This window comes from Serinus canaria, chromosome 5 (genome assembly GCF_022539315.1).
Source record: "Serinus canaria isolate serCan28SL12 chromosome 5, serCan2020, whole genome shotgun sequence".
NCBI classification, from domain to species: domain Eukaryota; kingdom Metazoa; phylum Chordata; class Aves; order Passeriformes; family Fringillidae; genus Serinus; species Serinus canaria.
In genome coordinates this window covers 37829452-37851405 of record NC_066319.1, presented here as the reverse complement: position 1 = coordinate 37851405, position 21954 = coordinate 37829452, and the positions used below count along the sequence as shown (strand labels likewise).

The 21954-nt window shown below is 47.4% G+C and overlaps 1 protein-coding gene across 1 annotated transcript; it reads left to right on the top strand.

Moving 5' to 3' along the window:
* Positions 1–4469: 4469 nt before the first annotated feature.
* NKX2-8 (NK2 homeobox 8) lies at positions 4470–6279 on the top strand. The gene is made up of 2 exons (XM_030240768.1): positions 4470–4635; positions 5735–6279. The coding sequence occupies exons 1-2, from the start codon at positions 4470–4472 to the stop codon at positions 6277–6279; spliced, it is 711 nt and encodes a 236-aa protein (XP_030096628.1).
* Positions 6280–21954: the final 15675 nt, after the last annotated feature.

Below are 21954 nucleotides of genomic sequence, written 5' to 3'. Positions count from 1 at the left end.
TTCACATTAAATTCTGCGAGGTCAGGTTTTCATTCAGTCACTCCAGGGTATTGCATTTAACGCCCCTGCAGATACACTGTGGAGAGTTCCTCCTTAACGCCAGGACTACACCAATCAGAGCCAGACGGACTCTGTGTTGATAATATTTTCTTTTTCTTTTATTTTTTTTTCCCTTTCTCTCCTCCTCTATGGAAGTGTAGGGACTATCAACTGGTGTAGGAAAATACTTCATTTCTGCATCTCACATACATCGATTTGGTCAAACTGCTTTGCAATCCTCCACTGAGCACAGTAAATGAACCCATTCATGTAGGAAGAGGAGGGAAAAAAAGGAATTATAGAAAAAGCCGCTATTTTCTGAGGTGGTCGGAGGTGTTTTTGCAGCGGGGGCTGGTAAGGAGGGGCGCCAGGGATACCCTCAGCGGGCCGGGCCGCCTCTCTGGGAGGAAACCGCGCGGTCCCTCTGAGGCTCCGGTTGGCCGGGAGCAGCCCGGTCCCCGCTTCAGGGTTATCTCCACCAGTGTCCGCGGGTGGCGGAGCTGCCAAACGGGGCTCCACGGCCACCGCGCCCGCACTTCGTCTGCTCCAGCGGCGGCGGGGACACGGCCGGGGTCCGGGCTCCTCACTCTCCTAGCCCGTCTCACATGAGCCGCGGCCGCAGGTGGCGGTCGGCGGGTGAGCTGAAAAGCGCGCTGCGTGCAGTGTGAAAACAAGCAAAGATTTAAAAAAAAAATATATTGGAAAGGTGAAAATTCATTTAAATGGGCGAAGGCCTGGGGGGAGCGAAGTGTTTCTGTGGATTTATCTGGAGGGACGAGGTGGTCGGGCACACGCAGCCATCCCCTACGGGCCCACGGAGGCCAACAAGGTCTCACCCCGTGGGCCCACGGAGACGGGCCCACATCGAGGGGCGGATCCTGCCCTAGGACCCCACCGCATCTGCGGGCGGAGCACACCGTGGGCCCTGCGCGTACTTCTAACAGCCCCGGAGAAACGATTGCCCCGTCTCTTCCCCGCGGATACCGTCGGGGCGGCTCTCGGTGGGACGCCGGGGACGCCCGCCGAAGAGGCCGGTACAGAGAGGTGAGCGGCAAACCCACCTCTCGGTCCAAGGATGCCTCCCCACGGGAACGGCAGCTCCAGGGCCCGTGGGCAGACACGCCGGAGTCTGGCGGGAGAGCGTGAAATCTGAACCGGCAAACCCCGAAATGAGGCCGGGCAGCCAGAGCTGAAAAGCGTCCAAGTCTGTCTCAAGCAAAGCAAGAGATGAAACATTTCAGGTTATTACGTTCTGCCTTTGAAGAAAACCGTTTCCCGCAGATAACAATGCGTAGGTATATTTAGACAGCTCGGCTCGTCCAAGGGGAATGTGTCTTGCGCTATTTGAGAAAAAACTCTAAGAGTAAGTGCAAATATTTGACGCTGAAGAGCTCTTAAGGCTTGAAGAGTACCATTTACTTATTTCTACACATCAGTGTGGGCTTAGGATGTTAAATAGATTAAAAGGCTAAGAGAGGTCACTGAAGTAGACTCTCTTTCTCTCATCCCGACTTTTTTTCCTTGCAAAGTTTTTGCACTTTCTTTCGAGTGTCCTTGGCAAACTCCTCTTAAGAGCCACCTCGGATACTGTATAAGTTTGTGGCGCTCTGAACCCCGGCCCCCTCCCCTGCTCTGGTCGACCCTCCCGAAGCTCCTCTCCTGCGCAGGCATTCAGCAAATATTTGCCTGTGGGGTCAAGATATTAATAAGTACTTTCGGTCGCCTTTTATAGCCGGGGCGCTCGGGAGCGCGGGGCAGCGGCGACGCTGCGGGCCGGGCCTGGGCAGGTGAGCTTGGCCGTACCTGGCAGCGGGGGGGAGGGCTGTGCCCCCTGTCCCCCCGCCGGGCCTCGGCTGCCCCGGCTGTGACACGGGCACTCGGGGCCCAAGGGGACACAGGGGCGACCGCGGGAGTAGCCGCTCCGCCGAGGACGAACACGTCGTTTCAATTTAATCTCATTTAAAAAGACGTAACTAATAAATTTGTATGGATGGGGCTGCCGGAGACGTAAAGCAGAGTCGATAGTGGTTCAATCCCATTGAACCCTATTGAAAACCATGACAACAAGAAACAAGCTCCGATTTATCCCGGAGAGTTAAAGCACATTGTGGGAAGGCGTCAATCACCTATTATTCCAGATCTGAACAAATGCAAAATCTTGACTGGAACAAATGCTTCCAACAGGTCCGGGACATAGGGCTACATTTCCCTTTTGTTCACGGCCTAGCAGTTGGCATGTATTTGTGCTCCCCTCGCTCCGACCACCCAGGACGGCTGGGAGGCTGTGCTCGGAGCTGGGAGATAACTACTGTCACCAGGCACGCTTGATAGGTGGCTGCAGTAATCATGGCCTGGGAATCGTTTATATGGAGCCTGTCCAGACCCGAAGAAATATGCGGGAAGGTGGCCAAATGAAGCCTTGTGCCCCGTTCATCTCGCCCACAAATCTCGCCGATATAAATCTCACTTCTCCCTTGCCGTTATTGCTCATTGACATTTTCCCCGAGAATTGTAACTGCTCCCGGATGCGACACCCAGACCAGGGCGGGGAGGGGCGGTCGCGGCCGGGGGCACGCGGGCAGCAGGTCTGGGGGACGAGAGAGGGGCTGGGTAGATATAATCTATACACAATAGATTATAGATGCCTGTTTGGACAGGGAAATAAGAACCGACAAAGCGGTCGGAAAGAAGTGTATCTCCGCGTGCGTCTGAGCTTCCCTTTGCCGGCCAGAAGGGCACGGCCGCAGGGGTTCGCGACGTTCCCCTGTCGGCGATGAGCGGCGAGAGCCTCGGCCCGCCTTCAAAGGAAAGCTGATCTGCTGGGGAGAGCCTGGGTGTCTCCTTCTCTCCAGGCTTTGCTCCATCCAGTCGGAGTGGCCTCCCACTGCTTTCCGAGGCGTGCGCCGGTCCCTTCCGCGAAGCCGGCGGGGAGCGATGGGGAAGGGCGCTGCGGCGGGCGGGGGGCAGCGCGTCCCGCCTCCGCCCTCTGCGGTCCCACGGCTTGAGCCACGTTAGGCGACCGGCGTGAAACATCGCCCCCATCGGTCACTTCTACCTCTGCCCTGCAGCTGGGGACCGAGCCCTGTCACTGCGGGCTTGCATTTGAACGGCACGCTGGGCTGCTTCTTTCTGTACCGTATTTTCTTGTAAGTCCTCGGCGACCACCGAGGCTGGGCAAAGCCCGACCGCCGCTTCGCGAGGGGACAGGGCCACCCCCTGAAAGGATGAAGGGAAGTAAAGCTGAGAGAAGGTGCCGGTCCCGAGGAGCTGCCGCCGGGGGTCCCCGAACCGTGCCCAGACAGTGCCAGTACCCTCCTGCCGGGAGGCGCCGATCCTCGGCTTCGTTTGCTGCCTCTTTCGGCAAATGAAGCGGCGGTCGGCAGAACGGCGCGGATAAACAGAAGCGCCGTGTTTGATCTTTTCTCCCCCTCCCCAGCTGGAGTCGTTTCAGTCACTAAGGCACCCGGCCCGATGGGATATTCCCTGGGTTAGTACAACGCAAACTGGTGATTAAAAAGAAAAATCACCCCTACCCCACTCCTGACTCTTCCTTATGGACCCAGTATGCCTAGCTCCCGCTATCATCATTCTCGAGAAAAAGGTGCACCTTCCATCTACCATACCCACGAGATGTAAAAAACCCCATCCCAGAGATCCCATTCCTTAACGCACACACCCGCCAGCCTTCCCCGCCGAGAGCCCAGTCGAGGTGTGAAAAATGCCCCACTGAGGGTAGGAAACCTGCCAACAACGAGAAGAGAATTTGAGGTAGCACTGCAAACAGCCCGGCAAATAAAACAAATAACTACTTAAATTCCATCCAGATTTAAAGAAAGAGGCAAGAGAGGGGGGGAAATAAAGAGGGAGAAGTGGGGAGGGGGCTCTCGGCATGCTCTGCGGATGTCCTGGGAGGATTCACTTTGTCTGCGGATAGAAGGGACGCTGGTGGCTTCGGTGGCGGATGGAGGGGGGTGGTTGTTGGTCATCCACATGCCACCCAAGATGTTATTCACTGCTAACAATTACCATTATCTGTCCCCACTTTTGGCTAATCAGACAGAATATGTAATGATGACGCCTGTTTCCTGCTGTCTTTGGGAGGTAACGGGTTATTCTCTCATGGGGGTGGCGGGAGGGGGGGTTACACCTACTCCCATTAGGGCTTTAGCACTTGACTAATTCAGGTACTTAGCATCCTATAGACAGGGACGGTTTGAAAGCAGGCAGTGTTTGCAGTGGGGAGGACTGTTTATATAAACAGGACACCTCTGTAAACGACACTAATATTTGGGGTTAGGTGGCGATGGAAAGGAAGGTCCTCTCCAGCCGAGAGATTCCCCAGTAACTGGACGCAATCCTTTCCTCGCAGCTTTTAAGGAAGAGGGTTCGGTTTGGGGTGATATTTTTTGGGAGTGTGTGCACAACCTGCCATGGCCACATCTGGGAGGATCAGTTTTACAGTGAGGAGCATTTTGGATTTACCAGAGCAGGATGCTAATAGCATAAAGCAAGCCTCTGACCATCGCCACTCAGCGGAGAACTACACCGGCTCGCCGTATCGAGGGTGGATAGAAACAGACAGAAATCACTATCCGTGTGAGTATTGGGACAGGAATTTGCCACCTCCGCACAAATATCTTTTATTTGTTTCTCCCCATTCCTTTGACGAAGATGCGAAGCAGCTCATTGACAGTGTACATAGCCTACAGGATCGAGGGAATCCAGGCTGGGAATTTTATAAAATATTACTGAATTGCAGCAACGAATCAGAAAAAATGTCCCGGGCACGATCTTAGGACAGAAAAGATGGTTTGGTTTTTGTTGTGGCTTATTTTGGGAGGCTTTTTGCGGCTTTTTTTTTTATTTTTTGGTAGATCAGTGCATATTCCCAGCTATAGTAGAAACCAAAATCTCAGCCCGTGTCCACTTCTCTCTGTGCGCTTATCGTTTAAGCCTGCTTGCCGGATTAGTTTTTTACCCCCGTTCCACTGTGGCAAGGAATCCTGTCTTTTTGTGCTGAAGGGTTTGGGGCCACCCCACGCTCCGCAGAGGAAAGCGGAGCACACCCTTGCCTCGCTTCCCCAAGCCGCCGCGGAACGCCCTGCGCTCCTCCGCCTAGATCCACGCACCTGCCGGCGCAGCGGCCAGGCTCCAACTCGCAAACCCAGCTGTACAGCATATTGGTCGCCCCTCGCACGCATAAATTGTGCCACAGATACACGGTGTTTATTATATACCTGTGTATACAGGGTGCGCAGGGGAATTTCGTCCTTTGAATGGGTGCGGGAACACCCCGGGAATAGGTTAAATATTAAGGTAATTGAGCGGCGAGTGAAAAGCAGTTATGAAAGGACCGGGGAGGCCCATATTCTGTTTCAGAAGCCAGGGAACACGAAGGCTGGCAGCCCGCAATCCCCGGGCTATGCGCGGCGAAGCGGCCGTGCCCCTGCTGGGATTGCAGGCGGGGAAAAGCGGGTCCCAGCCCGGATGACAGCCCGGTCCGTGCCGTGAGCTAGGTTGAATGTGTTCGTGGGGTTAGCTCACATTTCTTCTTGACTGTTGGGATTAATCCGGCCCGGTAGACAGACGGGGCTCTCGCTGCGAGAGGCGTTTCAGCTCTCGGCGGCCTCCTCGATGCCTGCCGCGCTCCCCGGCCCTGGTTGCTCTCTCTCTCTAACCCACTCGCTGTCCCCAGCTTCCGACGAGAGCGGCCCGGAGATGAGCTTGCCCGACTCCACCCAAAGGTCGCTCCCCGCCCGCGGCTCGGAGGCCGAGGAGAAGAAGAAGAAGCGGCGGGTGCTCTTCTCCAAGGCGCAAACGCTGGAGCTGGAGCGACGGTTCCGGCAGCAGCGGTACCTTTCGGCTCCGGAGCGGGAGCAGCTGGCCCGGCTGCTCAGCCTCACCCCCACACAGGTGAAGATCTGGTTCCAGAACCACCGCTACAAGATGAAGCGGGCGCGAAGCGAGGGCCCCGGCAGCCCCCAGCAGCGCCCGCCCGCCCTGCTGCGCCGGGTGGTGGTGCCAGTGCTGGTGCGGGACGGGGAGCCCTGCCGCGGCTGCCCCGCCAGCCCACCGGCTCCCACAGCGCGCCCCAAGCTGGGCTGCGCCCTGGCGGGATGCAGCGCCCAGGCCGCCCTCGCCCTGCAGGGCTACCGAGCCTGCCCGCCCGCCGCCGCCCTCGGCGTCTTCCCCGCGTACCAGCACTTAGCGCACCCCGCCGTCGTCTCCTGGGGATGGTGACAGCGGCGCTCAGCCCTCTGGGGCCGGACTCATCCCACGGGCGAGGGGCCGCCCGCCCCAGCCCCGGGCTGTAGCGCGGGGAAGGCGCCGCGGAGGGCGCCGGGGCACCGCGCGGCCGGGCTCGGGCGGGCCGGGCGGAGGAGCGCGGCTCCGGGGCGGCGGCAGGCAGGGAAGAAGGTGGCCGGGGCCACGCTCCCCTACACCGGCCTCACCCGAGGGCGAGGATGCCGCTTGAGGCGCGAATTTTGTAAAACGTCCGCTCCTCCTCCTCCTCCTCCTGTTCGAGAGATTCCTTGTTAAAAATTAATGATCATCCTAGAGACCTAGTGTATTTTAAAATAGCTGACTTTTCCAGTGACTAATAAAATGATTTTTGGCAAATAAATTTTTCCCGGCGGAGAAGTGTAGTTTTGACGATTGGGACTGTTTTGTAGGATTCCCTCCAGTGCTATAAAATCTTAAATACTTGTCTCAATATCTCCAGTCGAATTTGACTTTCGAGTTCTTTTATTTTATCCATATGAGCCGGTAAATGGCAAATAAATTTTGCTGCAAGCATCTCACTGTAAAGGCGTTCATAATTCCTACGGGAAGCGTGAGCCCAGAGTCTCCCGCTCTGGCGACTCCTGCTTCCACGACTTAGCTTTTTAAGCGGCGATGTCTCCATAGAGGCACTAAGGCAGGATCCAGAATTAAGCCAATCTTTCCGATAGCCTGAAACCGTTCCAAATTTCGACTGGGGAAGGTTAGCCAAAAAAATTATGCTTTGAAACTATTTGATAAACTATTGGTTTTATTGCTTTGGGGTGAAAATAATAATATCTATTATCTGCCAACTGCCAATGGGGAAAATCCCTAAAACTCCCTACAAAGCTAAATCCAGGTCCCTGAAATATGGACTAGATCGGCTGCTTCCATCCCTCCGACGGCACCTGCGGACCACGAACGCTGAGGGAATATTTGGGGCAAAGACCCCACGGGGGCTGATGCAGACAACGTGGCAGCCGAGGAAAAGGTGTAGACGGAAAGGGACCCGCAGAAGATATTTAAGTGGGGATTTTTTTTTTTACTGTATTCCCTGGAAGGGGATAATTTCAGACGCAGTATGCCCCTGGGATGTGGTGTGCTGCCTACACATCCCAGGGAGCCCACGGAGAGCGAAGCTGGGAGGTGCGGCCGTCGCGGATGAGGAGGCGACCAAAAGCACACACCAGTTTCCGTGGGTGATTTCGGCCACCTGCCCCAGCGGAATGGCCCCGCTCTCCTCCCAGCTCTACCTTTCCCGGGGCTTCGCACCCTCCACCTGGGCGGCTCAGTGTCGCCTCTGTCCTCGGTGCGGGAGGATCAGACCCAGCTACAGTGAGGACAGGCTGGGGAGAACGAAGGGACTCGTTCTACAGCCCTCCCACCTACACCTCCTTCCCTGCTGGGGCAGGAGGCCGTGTGCCAAGACGGAGGCACAGAGCGCATCAGGCCTCTGGGCTGTGCGGGAAGGACCTGGGGAAACATAGCTTCTGTGTCACCTGGGTTTGGTTTTATTGGTTGGTTGGTTGGTTGTTGGGTTTTGATTTTTTGTTGTTGTTGTCCTTCCCCCCCGCCCTTTCCCTTTATTTTTCCTCCTGCCATCCGAAATCTTTTTTTTTCGTCTCAGCTGCTGGCCACCTTGTCTCCCATATGGATGGGGTTATCTAAGAAGAATCTCCCAGAGAATCCCTCCTTAAACCTCCTTTTGTCTTGGAGGTTGAAAAGAGCATTGTTGTGCATGAAAAGGACCTAGACAAAATCCGCACTGTTTCGATTCAGGACTGTTTAATCAGTCCCTAGTGACAATTTTATGGGTTTTAGGCGGTACAATAGCATCTTTTAAAACCTTGTGGCCTTCATGAAAACAAAGGGCTTGAATTTTATGGGCTTACAACTCCAATTAGAACAGTGCCAATGTGTATGGGAGATTATCAAATTTGTATCATAAAACCCCTCCAATAATAAATGATTACTGGAAGCTGGGGAGGGGCGGGGGGTAGAAAGGAACCAGACTTCAAGCAATGGACTTTGTCGCATGTAGTTTTAAAAGTACAGATGCTGCCCTCCTTTTTAACCCTTTGCGATCCGGCAATGCAGCAGGATCAGTGTGTGAAAATGGTGTGATAACGTCATTAGAAAAGGAAACAAAGACAACGGGACGAGACTGCTCCTCCTCAGCGCTAATCTACCCTCCGTTAGCTTGCCGAGTGTTTGCAGCATCTCACCTGGAAGGGTCCTTCCCTGACTCCTCGCTCATCTGAGCTGCTGTCCTGTCCAGGAGCCCACACACGGCCATAGAAAGGCTCTGCAAAATAGGAGGGCTTCCTTAAATTACTGCTTTTATGAGCTAATGTACATCCAGGAAACGACAGGGGATGTCCCTTCCCAATCCCAGGTTGCAGTGATTTTCTCTGATCATCAGCTGCAACGTCACCTGATGTGGGTTTCTTCACAAAAATATGTGATTTGTAAGTGTTACCTTTTACCAAGTCCAGGGAGTGAGAAAGGTGCAATTCCCGGGCACTGGAAAAGGCTAACGAGGTGCTCTTGCAGGGTCAGGGAAGGCATCTCAACAGGGGTGCATGGAAGATGGCAGAGTCATGTTCAAGCATGGAGAAAAGCAGCCCCCTTATTTTAATGCATCCAAGTAGAAAGAATAATGTATTAAATAATGAGGCAATTCAATACTCTATGGAGATTTACAGTAAAGAAAAAGTCTTGTGAATAGGATAGGGTGAGACTGAAACTATTCTTTCTTTCCTGACAGAAACAAATTAATCTGTCTAACTTTTAAGCACATTTAGCAGGGAAAATAGTTAACTTTACCAGTGGTTAAACTGTATCTAGGAGATACTGCTTAAAAAGTGCCACTGATAACAGCTTTAGGGCAAGGGAAACTTAGCACCTTTCAGTGTAGTTTATGTTACTTTGACTTGTTTTTCGGTAAGGCACGAAATCATCTCAGTTGTTGGTTTGGATTTTTTTGCCTCCTCCTCAAAGGGGTGAATGCACAGTTTCTGCCTTTTCTCTTTCTTTTTCTCCACCAAGTCCCATTGTTACTTTCACTCTGCAAACAGGCCTGTGAATTTCACTGAAACTAATGAATAAGCATACCATGATCAAGACCTAATGTCATCTTCAGCTAATGAAAAGCATTGCTGACATCTACAAACATATTCCTGTGTGCTTTATTCTTAGTTAGTAAATAAACTATCGACTTTGCAAAGGCCCAGCCCTGTTTCAGTGGGAGCCCCTGGGCACATTTGTAAACTTGGAGCTAAGACATTAAAACAAGTCACCAGATTGCCTCTATTTTTTGGACAATAGTTCTGAAAGAGCATATGATCTGGCCTCTTTATGATACTTCATGAACAAGTAGAGTGTGCCCCTGCCAATGCACATTCATCATTCATCTCTGTATATAAACACACCATGCATTTTAAAAATTACAACCGATTAAAAACATCACCTCTGAAGCAGAGCTCTGCCATGCTCCAAATTCTCTCATCACTGACTTAGGAAAGGCTCCTGGCAGCCTTGCAGTATGTATGTATTGGTTAATGAACCATCTGGAGTGTGTTGATATCTAAGTGCAGGTCAGATCTGTCGAAACTTTTGGAATTTCATACCCTTGTACCTCATAGCATTTGATAGGGGTAGGCCTTCCACCCTTGGTGAGAACCTAGCTGATGCTCTAGGATCACAGTGAGCTCACTTTGCTTTCAGAAACTGGTCATGTCCAACTCTATTTGTGGAGAAGCCCAGTTCTGGCTCTCCCTGTACCCAGTGACCTTCAGAAGTTGCAGTTCATTGTTCAAGACAGTGTCTTACTGGACTTGAGCCCCCAATAGCTGCTGCTTCTTGAGAACTGGGAACAGCTAAGATACAAGGAGGAAGAAGGAGGAAGAGGGGTTGTTCAGAGCTCTGGAATTTGTTTTCCCCTGTTGTCTGATGAACACTTGCCTGCCCACGAGAAGAAGTGAATTCTTTTGCTTTGCTTGTGTGAGTGACTTTTGTTTCCGCTCTTAAACTGCCTTTGTCTCAACCCATGAATTTTCTCACTTTTTCCTTTTAATCCTCTCCTCCATCCCCTCAGTGGTAGAATGTGTGGTGCTTAGTTGGTGGCTGGAGTTCAACCACGGCACTCAGTTTAAAGTGCTTCCTGTGGGAAAGGAGGCAATGGATGGAGAGTTACCCATTGCAGAAAAGTTGCTTTATGCATCTCAAGCGTGGAGCTCAAGTAACAGGAGCAGAGGAGCTCAGATCAACAGTAACACTATTAAAAAGATTTTTAAAATCACACATCTACTGGGTGTAACAAGCCTAAGGAGATCTCTCTCTGTCACTAAGGACAGATTACTGAGCTATGAGATCAGGTTGCTTTTTTTTGTATTCAGGCTCACGGTTGCCTTCTAAATAATGAAGGAAATCAGCTCTCCTAGACCAAGGATGTTGGCAGTTTTCACCCTGTTTTCTCTAGTGCTCTTCAATTTAAAAGAGGTCATAAAGTGTTCTGGGAAAAGCAAAAATCTCTCCAGAACACAGATACAATTTTAAAATATTCAGGATCAACGTGGAGAAAAGTCCATTTTTGACATCCACTGGTTTCAGGCTACCTTCCTGAATAAAAGGAGACCCAAACATTTACTTCTTCACAGACCTTTGCTGAATTTAATTCTTAAACTTCAGAGTTAGATATCCTCTTCAGAATCTCACAGAATTTGATTCCAGATGAGTAATATTTAAAAAGAGAAAAGAAACAGAGAGACACAGCAAAAAGACATAGGGAAACCAGTAAAAACAGTGAAAAGAATAAAACTCCTCGCCACTTTTTGTGCACAGGATGTATTTTCATGGGACTGTCCTTGCTGCTTTTGAGCAGTCAGGGTCATCTCCCATGCAGGACAGCCCTGCTGGTTAGTTTATCATGTGGACAAAAATGATTTCTTGATATTCCCACAGTGTTTGACTTTGCAATATTTTTTGGCAGGAAGCATCTGACTTTTTACACCGAGAATGCAGTTTTCATCTTATGTCCTTATTTTCCCGTTTGAGTTGGTGAGGGTTTTGGTACTAAGGTGATGGCTTTATGATACTCAACACTAGTCAGTAATGATTTTACTAAGTCATGAATTTAGCCGCTTAAAAATATAATAAAATTTTGATCTGGAGAGAAAAAAACCTTCTGTTGTTTGTGTGCATCCATGTAGGGCTCCTAATTGGACACATCCGCTTTCTGCAAATTGCAGTATCATCCATGATGATTGCTTTGCCATCACACTTCAGAAAACTCCTCTTCTGCTGCTTGCTGGGCACCATTTGGGAGGTCCTCATGATCTCTTCCATTTCTCTGTTCATTTTAGGGAGTTTCTTGCTATCAGATATCCTTCTATGATATTTGTATGCACAGTTAAAAGGTGGATGTGAATGGTTTTACTCAGCTTTTCCCTTTACTTCTGCTACACTGGCTTCAGGATGCTACTGTTGGGATCTTTAATGTTGAAGTTCTGCCTCCATCAGCACAAGTATTTCCTCTGTGCATGATTTACCTGCCTTCTACTGGTGGTTGAGATGGTGTTAATATTCTTTCCTCCCTCATATTTTCTTTTTAAGCCAGTAATTTAGCACTCTATTTTCATCACCCATGTCTAATATAAGGATCTTGGGAAAATAATTTTACTACTGTGCGACTTTCAGGCTTAGTTTTCAGAGTACCAATGTGTATGTGTGTGAATACTGCCACATCTTTGTATTCAGATTTGGCTACTGAAAAATAGCTGTATCTATGCTTCAAAGGAACCTAGACTTTATTATTGTTTTTGGCTTTGAGTACCATAGTTTAAATATTCCTTGGGGAGTGGAGAGTTGAGTTTTGAGTGCACTGAAATTTCAAGATGCTACAGGAGTACTGTTCTGGTGTTCACATTTTAAAGAGATGTTGAAGCACTCAAGAGCCTTTGTCGAAGAACTGCAAGAAAGGTGATGGCTTGGCCATCATCCTGTGGAGTGGAGGTTGGGATAGGTGTCCTGTCTATTCTAGCTTACCAAAGCAGCTGGTGAAGGAACTGAAGTAAAAGCACTCACACAGCCAAACATAATCTTGGGCATAAAAGGCTTTTCTGTTTAGTGGCAATGTTTAATGAGGTCCAATAGTTTGACAAAACCTACTCTGAAATTTGTTACAACTCCTAACTAGTAGAATAATAAGGCCTTTTTTACCAGGATTTGGTGACAAACTCCCTGACTCTGAAAAAATTTCATGGGATATTTGAGTAAAAATGTTCTCATTTAGTCATAGATATTTGCCTTGTGCTGAGAATGAATTCCAGGGATCCCTATGACTCATAGTATATTAGAGATGACAGTGCTTGGTCAGAACTGACCCTTCTGACCTTTAAGTATGAACATTTAGATTTGCTACCTGGTAGACTTCAGGTAGCAGAATGCAAATTATCACCACTCTTGGGCTTCTTTGCTTTCAGATAATCGTGAAAGAACCCAATGAATCAGTATCAAAAAGAAGGTTTTGCACCAGGTATAGCTAGAAAGCTCTTCAATGCTATAGCTGCATCTGCCAGCCACCAGGTAAATGACTTGCCTAGAAGAGTTGCTGAATTTGGGGTAGATGCAGCAGCAGGGGTAGTGGTGAGGCTGTGCAACAGCACAGGCTCTTGTTTACTGCATGGCATGGCCCCTCAGCCCACCCTGCTGATGGCAGGTGTGGGCTCTCCTGGGCTGCTTGAAAATTCTGAGCCCAGCTGCACGTAACACTCTGTGTCTGTATTTCTAGCAGCCCCACCTACAAGTGTGCAGCTATCCTAAGGCACTGATGATAGCAGAAGGCCAGATCTTCGCCCTTCTCCCCAGCACCTTTTCCCCTGCTATGGCAGCACGAAAATCACCCAGGCTGTTTGAGGTCTCCTTCTGGTCACTGTCCTTGATCCCTCTAGCACTGGCTTCACAGAAAAAGGGGGCTGCTGAGGACATCTTCAGACTTCCAAGGGCACCTTGTAACAGCTGGGAAAAGAGTTGATAAATCAACTGCTGAGGAAATGTATGTGTGACTGTCTTGCTTTTCTTTCCTCTTTCCTTGCTCTCTCTCTCCACCATCAGGCTATGCCTACTACGGAATCAGGCCAGTAGCTGCTCCTAACAGCCTCACTTTGCATTTCTCACTATTGTCACTGTATCAGCCAATCATGTAAAAAAAATTACATATTGACTTGGCAGGTGCTTCTGTTTTGAACATGATTAAATAACTTTTTATTGTCATCTTCAAAGCATTTTTACGGTCATTTACGGAGTGAAAGGGGCTCTGATTTTGTGAGTATCTGCCAGAATATGTTTGATCCTGTCATCATTTCTTCAGAAAATCACGCGCCTGTAGCTAGAGCGCAAGATATGGTAAGTGCATGAATTGTCCATTGCACTCTGCACTTACAACACTGCCTTCATCGTCAATGATAACAACAGCAGGGGAGAGATCTTGGGAGTTAAACTACCTGCTGTTTTCTCCTTGATGTTTGAGCTCTTGGATGCTGCATGAATCTCACAGATGCAAGGAGTCACTTCTTTGTTGATGCCCTGTTTTATGGGTTGTTTAAACATGGTATGCTGTTGTAATTAGAGCTGACTAGAAAGGAGGATTTCTCTTTCAGAGGAGGTGCTGGGTGTTTCGTTGTGCATCAGCATGGCAGAATTACAGCACTGATGGAGACCTGGGCCATGCTTTGCTGCTGCTCTTGGAGCTGCTCTGTGGGTTTCCTTTGGACACCCAATTTTGAGTTCCCATCAAGCTCCCACATATTGAGCAGGATTCACATGTAACCCTCAAATTTCCCAATTCCACTGAATCAGCACTTTGCTGCAAAAAAACAGCCAGAGCACTCCCCGTCAGCATGATCTATCTATGCAACAGCCTTCATTGACCTTCATCTGGGCTTACAGTTTTTGTGCACATCAAAATAGAAGTACTTCTTTCTAGATGAGTTAGGCTAGTAATATTGTGTGCATGAAGCAAAGAGAGTTACAAGTAGCGCATCTCTGTTTAAATTTAGCAGTAACCAGCTGGCCACATTCTGTAGGAAGCAGGAAGGGAGGAATCACAGGGAGGAAGGGATCTGATGAAAAATCAAGCAGAGGCTATAAAAACATTTCTCTAAAATGGCAGCATAATGAAAAAGGGATGCCAAGCAAAGAGCTTACTGATCATCTGTGTATCACTCATAACATACTCCAGCTAGCTCAGCCTTTGGTTTGGAGGGGACATGCAGGTGCTGGGAAGGATCGCTTCCCACGCATGGTATTTTCTGCAGGATTCTTTTCCACAGACAAAACTTATTTGTACTTAATTAACACCCTTTGAGAGAGGCTGTTAGAGCACAAGGTGAAAAAGGCAGAAAGTTGTTGAAAATGAGTGTCAGCATTCCTGAGAACAACCAAAATGAGGCTGAAAGCAGAGGTTTGAGTCTCCAAAAACCCCCTGTGGACTAAGTGGCTCCATCTTTCCCTCATTTTCATAGTCCTTAGTCCCCCAGGACTACTGCACCTGAACTATTGCTCTGCCATTTGTGCTTCTTTCAATGCTGACAGTGCCAGAAATTCCCTTTGAACACCATTACTTTTCCTCTCATAAAATTATTAACAGAGAACTGAAGCTCATGTAAAATCAGTTCTCATGGAACAATTTGAAAAACAAAAGAGGCAGTTAATAATAACAATGACCTTTGGCATAGCAACAAAGCAGCTCCTCACATCAGGAGGGAAAACCAATTTGCATTCAGGACTTCTTCCTTGTGGTTGGAAATATAAAAGGAATCAGACTGTAAGAGATATCTAACACTCACATGACTATCTCTAACTGTGCTGGGTCTGGCTGAGCTGGAGTTGATGTTTCCCACAGCAGCCCTCAGAGTGCTGTGCTTTGCACAGGTAGCTAGAAAGGTGTGGAAAACATACCAGTGTTTTGGCTACTGCTGGGTAGGACTGGCACAGCATCAGTGATGTCTCTCAACTTTCCACCTCTCAACTTTCCTGGCACAGCCAGGCCAGCTGATCCAAATTGACCCAAAGGAATATTCCATACCATGTGACATCAGCTCAGATATACAAGTGAAGGAAAGGACGAGGAATGAGGAGGGTAGGGCATTTGTGATGTAGAGTGTTTGCCTTCTGGAGCAACCACTACAGGTGCTGAGGCCCTGTTTCTCAGGGAGTGGTCGAACATAATTTATTGATAGGAAATAGAGAATAATTATTTTATTTCTCTTCAAGTAAGAGTATGCAAACTTCTGCTTTAGTAAACTGCCTTATCTCAGCCTATGAGTTGTTTTCTGTCTTATTTTCTCTCCCTCTTTCACCTGGGATGGGGGGTGGTAGAGCAGCTTGGTGGGCACCACGAATGAAGTCCAGGTCAACCCACCACACTAAAGAAGGAATTTTTCTGGCTGTATTACTATGTTTATGTGCCTGAGGCACATGTTTAAGACCACGCTACACTACTATTAAAAATCAATGAGTCAGATCTCAAAAATCATAAATAATGGCTAACAAATAATCATGAGGTTTAAAGGAAAAGGGATAACCTTTTTGCCTTCCAGTTTCTGTTTGAAGAACAATTTTGTTATATTTTAAATGCTGTTTGATCTATTTTGCCTTTTCAGAAGAGCTCTTCAAGCTCAGTGAGAATGAAAATGGCTTGTGTTTGCATGTATTGTCACTTCATCATTTGACCTCAAGGACTGGGACACAGAAAATATTACAGTGGCAGACCTGTGAAAATCATGCATTGATGAATTTTACATTTTCAAAATCCTGCTATAAAATAATCTTCCCCTCATGTGTTTAGCTGTCGTGGAAAGGTCCCTTCAGCCTTATCCCTGCCTTTAAAAGCGTCATAAGCCAGCTATTCAGATGGTGCTCATCACCATAGCAGCAGGATCATCCATCCATCCATCCATCCATCCATCCATCCATCCATCCATCCATCCATCCATCCATCCATCCATCCATCCATCCATCCATCCCCAGATGAGGGTTTGACTGATTAATTTAATCACCTGACATTGATGTATGCATAATATACATTTCCCCCCCTCCAAATGTACACAGCTCTAGTCCACTATTATCTTTGACTAATGTGCTATCTTTATTTCTCAGAACAGCCATTTGCCAGTGTCTGCATTCCAAATTAGCAACAGATCCTTTGAAACAGTGATTCCCCACCCACATATTTCCCTTCAAAACCCAGCTTAAGGGTATTGACCCTCTGGATTGATTGGAACAGCATCCATGAAGTTGCAGGCACAGCCAATGCCACAGGTGTGGAAAGATTCACAGGACTTTGACTGTGCCCCTTTCACAGGCCAGAAGCCACATTGCATTCCCAAAGCCCCCTTAACATCCAGTTCCCCAGGACACCTGTACATTACAACAAGTATTAAACTCCTTAGATTGACAGATGATGCCCTACTGTAAAAAAAGGAAGGAAATCAAGGCAAGAGAAAAAGTAAATGAAAGAGTGAAAGAAGAGAACATGCACACAGAAAGAGGAAGCAAAAGTGCATTGTCATGGAGTAGCCATGTGCAGCTCTTGGGAAATCTGGAGTCTCAGATGTGACCACTGCAGGGACAGACAGTGCAGGTGAAATGGCTGAAGTAGCATGAGGAATGCAGCCATTGAGAGTGTGGTTTTTGTGTGCTCTGTAACTGTGGGGCAGTGCCATGGTACTAGCATGTCCAAACACATCCTGTCCACCTGCTCCTCTGCTGCACTGCAGAGAGGGCCAGTCTGGACAGCACATCCACAGCTGACTAACCAGGGCTGGTTGGGAAGCCAGTCTTTACCTTTTGAAAGCTGTGGGTGATGGAGAGATTCATCCTGGCCTGTCAGGGTATGGTATGCCTCCCATGCTTGCTTGGTCACAGGACTATCCAAAAATCTTTCCTCCTACTTTTCTGGTAACCCTTCTGTGTGCCTTTGCTATTTGATCTTTGTGAAGCCAGAGCACCATATATAGGGGTAGGTCGTGTGGAAGAGGAGTCTGATATATTATATTTGCTGAAATGTCTTTCTTAACCACTAAATATTGTACAGAGTAAAAGCAAAGGGTTTTTTCCACCTTGCTAATCAGGAAAGAGGTAGATCTTAGCAAAGAGACAATTATGAAAATCAGGAAGCAATTTAATTGTCTGAAAACAGCTTAATTAGGAAGAATATAATTTTCTTAAATGATAGTAATCATTTTCCCGGGGATTAAAGAATAGCAGATCTTAACTTCAATGAAAAGAACTTTTGCTATCAGAAACAAATGCAATTGAAAAAATAATGAAAAGAAATGAGTAAATCTTAACATTTTTTTGTGTTGTAGTTTGCCTGTGGTTTTGGGGCTTTTTTGTTTTGTTTTGTTTTTTGGGGGTTTTTGTTGGTTTGTTTTGTTTACTGTGTAGACATGGAACCAGTACTTATCAATACCAGAACAGCTTCTAAGCCTGTCAGCAGGGGAAAGGCTCCACATTGCTGTAGGAGCTTTCTAAATGTATGGCAAAAACCAGTCAGAACCTCCCTCACTGGCCAAAAGACAAGAAAAATAGTACAGTAAGCAAGGAAATGCATTGAGGATGCAGTGTTGCTGGACACTACAGACTTCAGGGAACTAGCACTCAACACTGTTAGGGCTGTACTTAGAAGCCTAAGTATACAGTCTAAAAGCTCCTGCATCGACATGTACTTTGAGAGTGATAGGAAAGGCCTGTCTTGTTCAGGGATACACTGAATCTCTCCCTTAACTTCAATGAAAACCTCCTGATCTGCCTCATGCTTATCCAGACGCCATTTCCTGGGAGAAATAAATAACAACTGTTCCATGCACAAATATATTTTAGTGTCTTTTTATTTGCAAAGTTCACCCTTCAAGTACCAGGACATTCCAGAATTTGGGCAGCCCCTTGGGCTTATTTACACTAATATAAACTTGGGTAACAGATCATACTGAATTTCTCCAATGAAATCTATGCCTCAGCTACAACATGGTTGGAATTCCTTAAGAAGGCACTTGCACAATGGGCCAGCTCTTCACATTACTTTTACAGCTCTTCACATTATTTTTCCCAAGTTAAAACATACACACATGGCAGAAAATTTTTTCTCTCTCCTGTCAATAACATGGTGAGACTTTGGAAGAGGTTGTCCAGAGAAGCTGTGGATGCCTGAACCCTGGAAATATTCAAGATTAGGTTGGATGGGGCCCTGAGCAACCTGGTCTAGTGGAAGATGTTCCTGCCCATGGCAAGGGTTGGAACCAGGGGATCTTTAAGGTCCTTTCCAACTTAAACCATTCTATGATTCACTGATTCAATGGCAAGATGGCTGAGCAAATCCATCAGTTTGTTGAAGCTAGAAGGGCCATCTATTTCCCTGCCCATCCCTGCACCTAAAGTACACGGGAGAATGTGGGTAAAAAGGGGAACCATGAAACACAGTCCCTTTGAAAAATACTTTTTAAAAAATGCATTTCCATATTGCTACAGGAAAGCAGTGTATCAAGGATTGAAAAATACTGGTCCTACAGAAGGATTAGGGAAAAGATAGCTGGGAAGCAGAGTCTGAAAGAGACCTAGTAAATCAGTTCAGTGGAAACTAACCTACAAATAGAGGGTAAAAAAAGCTAACATAATCCTTTTGAAGACTAGCTGGAAAGCCAGAGGAAGGAAGTGATTTCTCTCCACCTCTATTTCTGATGAGATCAGTGCTAGTTCACTATGACTACTGACTGTATCCGTATCTTCTAAATACATTGCAGGAGAACAAGCAAACAAGAGTCACAAACCAATCCAAGAAAGATCAAAATAAAAAGCTAAAATACCTGAAAAATTATCTCTGCTTGGCTTAACAAAAGCAAGACTGAAACATCATTTCATTGTATCATAAAGATTTCTTCCCAGAGACACATAGGGTTATTATGCAAATAATTATGGTAAGAGACATATAGGATTTTATTCCTGAACCTTTTGCAGTAATAGGGCTGATCCACAGGATCAACTGTGCTCTAGTCTTCCTAGAGGACACCCTCTTCAGTCTAGGTAGAAAGTCAGAACAAAAATGGAGGCTGAAAGCCAGACAAAGCCAATTTGGAGCTGCTCAGGCCATTGGGAATGTGCAAATAATTAGCCTCTTAATGAAGAGGTCCCATGCAATGCACATTTAGATCACACTCAAGGCTCAGGGCAGAGTGACATGGAATGACTGCTGACATACAGGAGGCTGGCAACATGATTAATTGCTTTCTAATTTTATTCTTGTCAGTGTAAATCAGTGCACAAGCAATACTACTAATAGGTTGGGGCTGAACACTGGGGCTCTGGGTCCAGTTTTGCAGGCTAGATCTTCACAGCAGGCAAGCAGGATAACTTTGAGGAGAGCTGCAGAAAAGAGGATCTAACACCACTTCCCAAGGTAAATTCTAACTCAAGCATTGCATCTTATATCTTAACCTTCCCACTCAACCATTGTGATTGGAGAAGCTGTTGTTTTGGTTTGTATTTCTTCTTGTAAAGCAAGTTCTTTTTTTCAGGCTGAGTAGCACCTTTCACCAGCAGTGCTCAGGCTGAGACTAAAAATCCTTCTTGTAGACTAAGTCACTACTTAATGCAAGAATGGCTTGGCAGAATCTGGCTGCAGTGCTGCTCTTGTGTTGAGGAGCACTTTAGTCACCATCAACCCTTGTTTGTTTTCATCAGAGAATCACTTACAGAGTCAAGAAGTTCTTCATGCAGGCATACAAGATCTAAGAAAATATATTATGTAAAATGTGTCTTAAATTACGTTTAAAGGAGGTTTTTTTTTAAGCCACACAGGTTCTTAACTGGTTATGTGAATGCTGATGTTTCGTTTTTATCCTTCATGCCTTCTTCCTGCCTGGGGTCGGCAGCACAGGATGTGAAAAGCTCCTCTGACACCTGCTCAGCCTCACTGAATCCCTTTTTAAGATGCCAGTGCAAAAGCATTTACTTTTTTGTTTCAAACTGCAGCTGTGGGATTCCCATAATTTTCTTTCTTTATTTTTTTCTTTTTATTCCCAGGACATTTCTAGTTGTTTAACTCTCTGAACTAGACCAGAGATTTTGCTGTTGTTTTGGATTTCCTTACAGAATATGGATCCCCAAGCACAATCCCTCCGCACAAAGAGGCTGCCTATGTGGAAACCAAGGGACAGGTGCATGAGGGAAGAGTAGTCCAAATCTGGTTGCCCATGTCTTGAGCACTGGCTGACAACATATAATTTCAAAAAGCAACCCTCTTCTCAGGAAGCCAGTGCAGCTGCATTTTTACCTCACACAGGCTGCAAACCACAGTGGGAACAGATCTGCCTGTGGGATCCATAGGGATGAAAAGGCATGAGTAGTTGACACAAAACACAGACAACCTGAAAGCATCTCTAGAGATATTAAGCTTCAACAAACAACTTCAGGAGCAAACCCTGGCCCTTTCCACCATGCAGGGACTGGTGCAACCAAGGATGGAGGACACACATATTTCCTGTGGGAGCGCTCCACTTGCATTGGCACCTCCAGACCTGCAAGGTCCCACAACCTGGGGAGAAGAGCCCTTTTAGCAGGCGTTGAACTTGCAGTCAGACAATGCAATTCCCACTAAATCATGGCATTTTTCAGTCTGTAATCCCTATAATCCCAGTGAGAACAGCAAATCGTTGGTAATCTACAGAGAGGTGAATAGCAGCATATTCCATAAGTATGGAAACTGTACACTGGGATAAGTGTGAGGGTGAAAACAATGGCTACAGCTACAGAGAAATAATAGAAACTAATAATAGAAAGGGAAATATGGTGGATGACAAGTTGACCATCAGCTAACAGTGTGCCCTTGCAGCCAGGAGGAACAACGGTATCCTGGGGTGCATGAAGAGTGTGGCCTTCAGGTTGTTGGAGGTAATCCTCCCTGTTTACTCCAACCTTTCTAGGGGGAAAGGATTAAAGCCAGAAGATTTGGCAGAGAGGAGGGAACAGTTTTGTGCAAAGTGACCAATGCTAGTGGGAATGCTAAAAATTTTGGTGTGGGAAAAATCCATTTATTATACCTGGTGTGTTCATCCTCAGCCTGTTTGAGTAGAATCCTTGGCCTGTTCTGAGTAGAATTTCTGTGTAGAGATAACACATTCTCACAGCCAGGTTTGAGTCTCCTGCTGGAAGAAAGAGAGATCATAAAAGCACAGCCTTATGATGAACTGCACATGGTAAAGCCCTTTGATACACTCCCCCTGCCACTGCCCACTAGGATGAACTAAGCTTAATGGAGCCTGTGTCCCCATGTGTCTCTTCTCTAGGGTGAACTAAGCCTCACACAGCCTGTGTCCCTGTGTATCTCTTCACTAGGATGAACTAAGCCTAAGAGAGCCTGTGTTCCTGTGTGTCTCTTCACTAGGATGAACTATGCCTAACAGAGCCTGTGTCCCTGTGTGTCTTTGCTGCCTGGTGTCCTTAGGGAGGTGATGAAATAAAGCTACTCTTTGCATTTCAGCCGTGGTTTGGTGGGTGCCCTGGTTACCTGGATGTCTACATCCACACAGCCCTAGTAAGGCCACCTCTGGGGTGTTGGATTCAACACTGGTCTTCACAGTTCAAGACAAGGAGCTA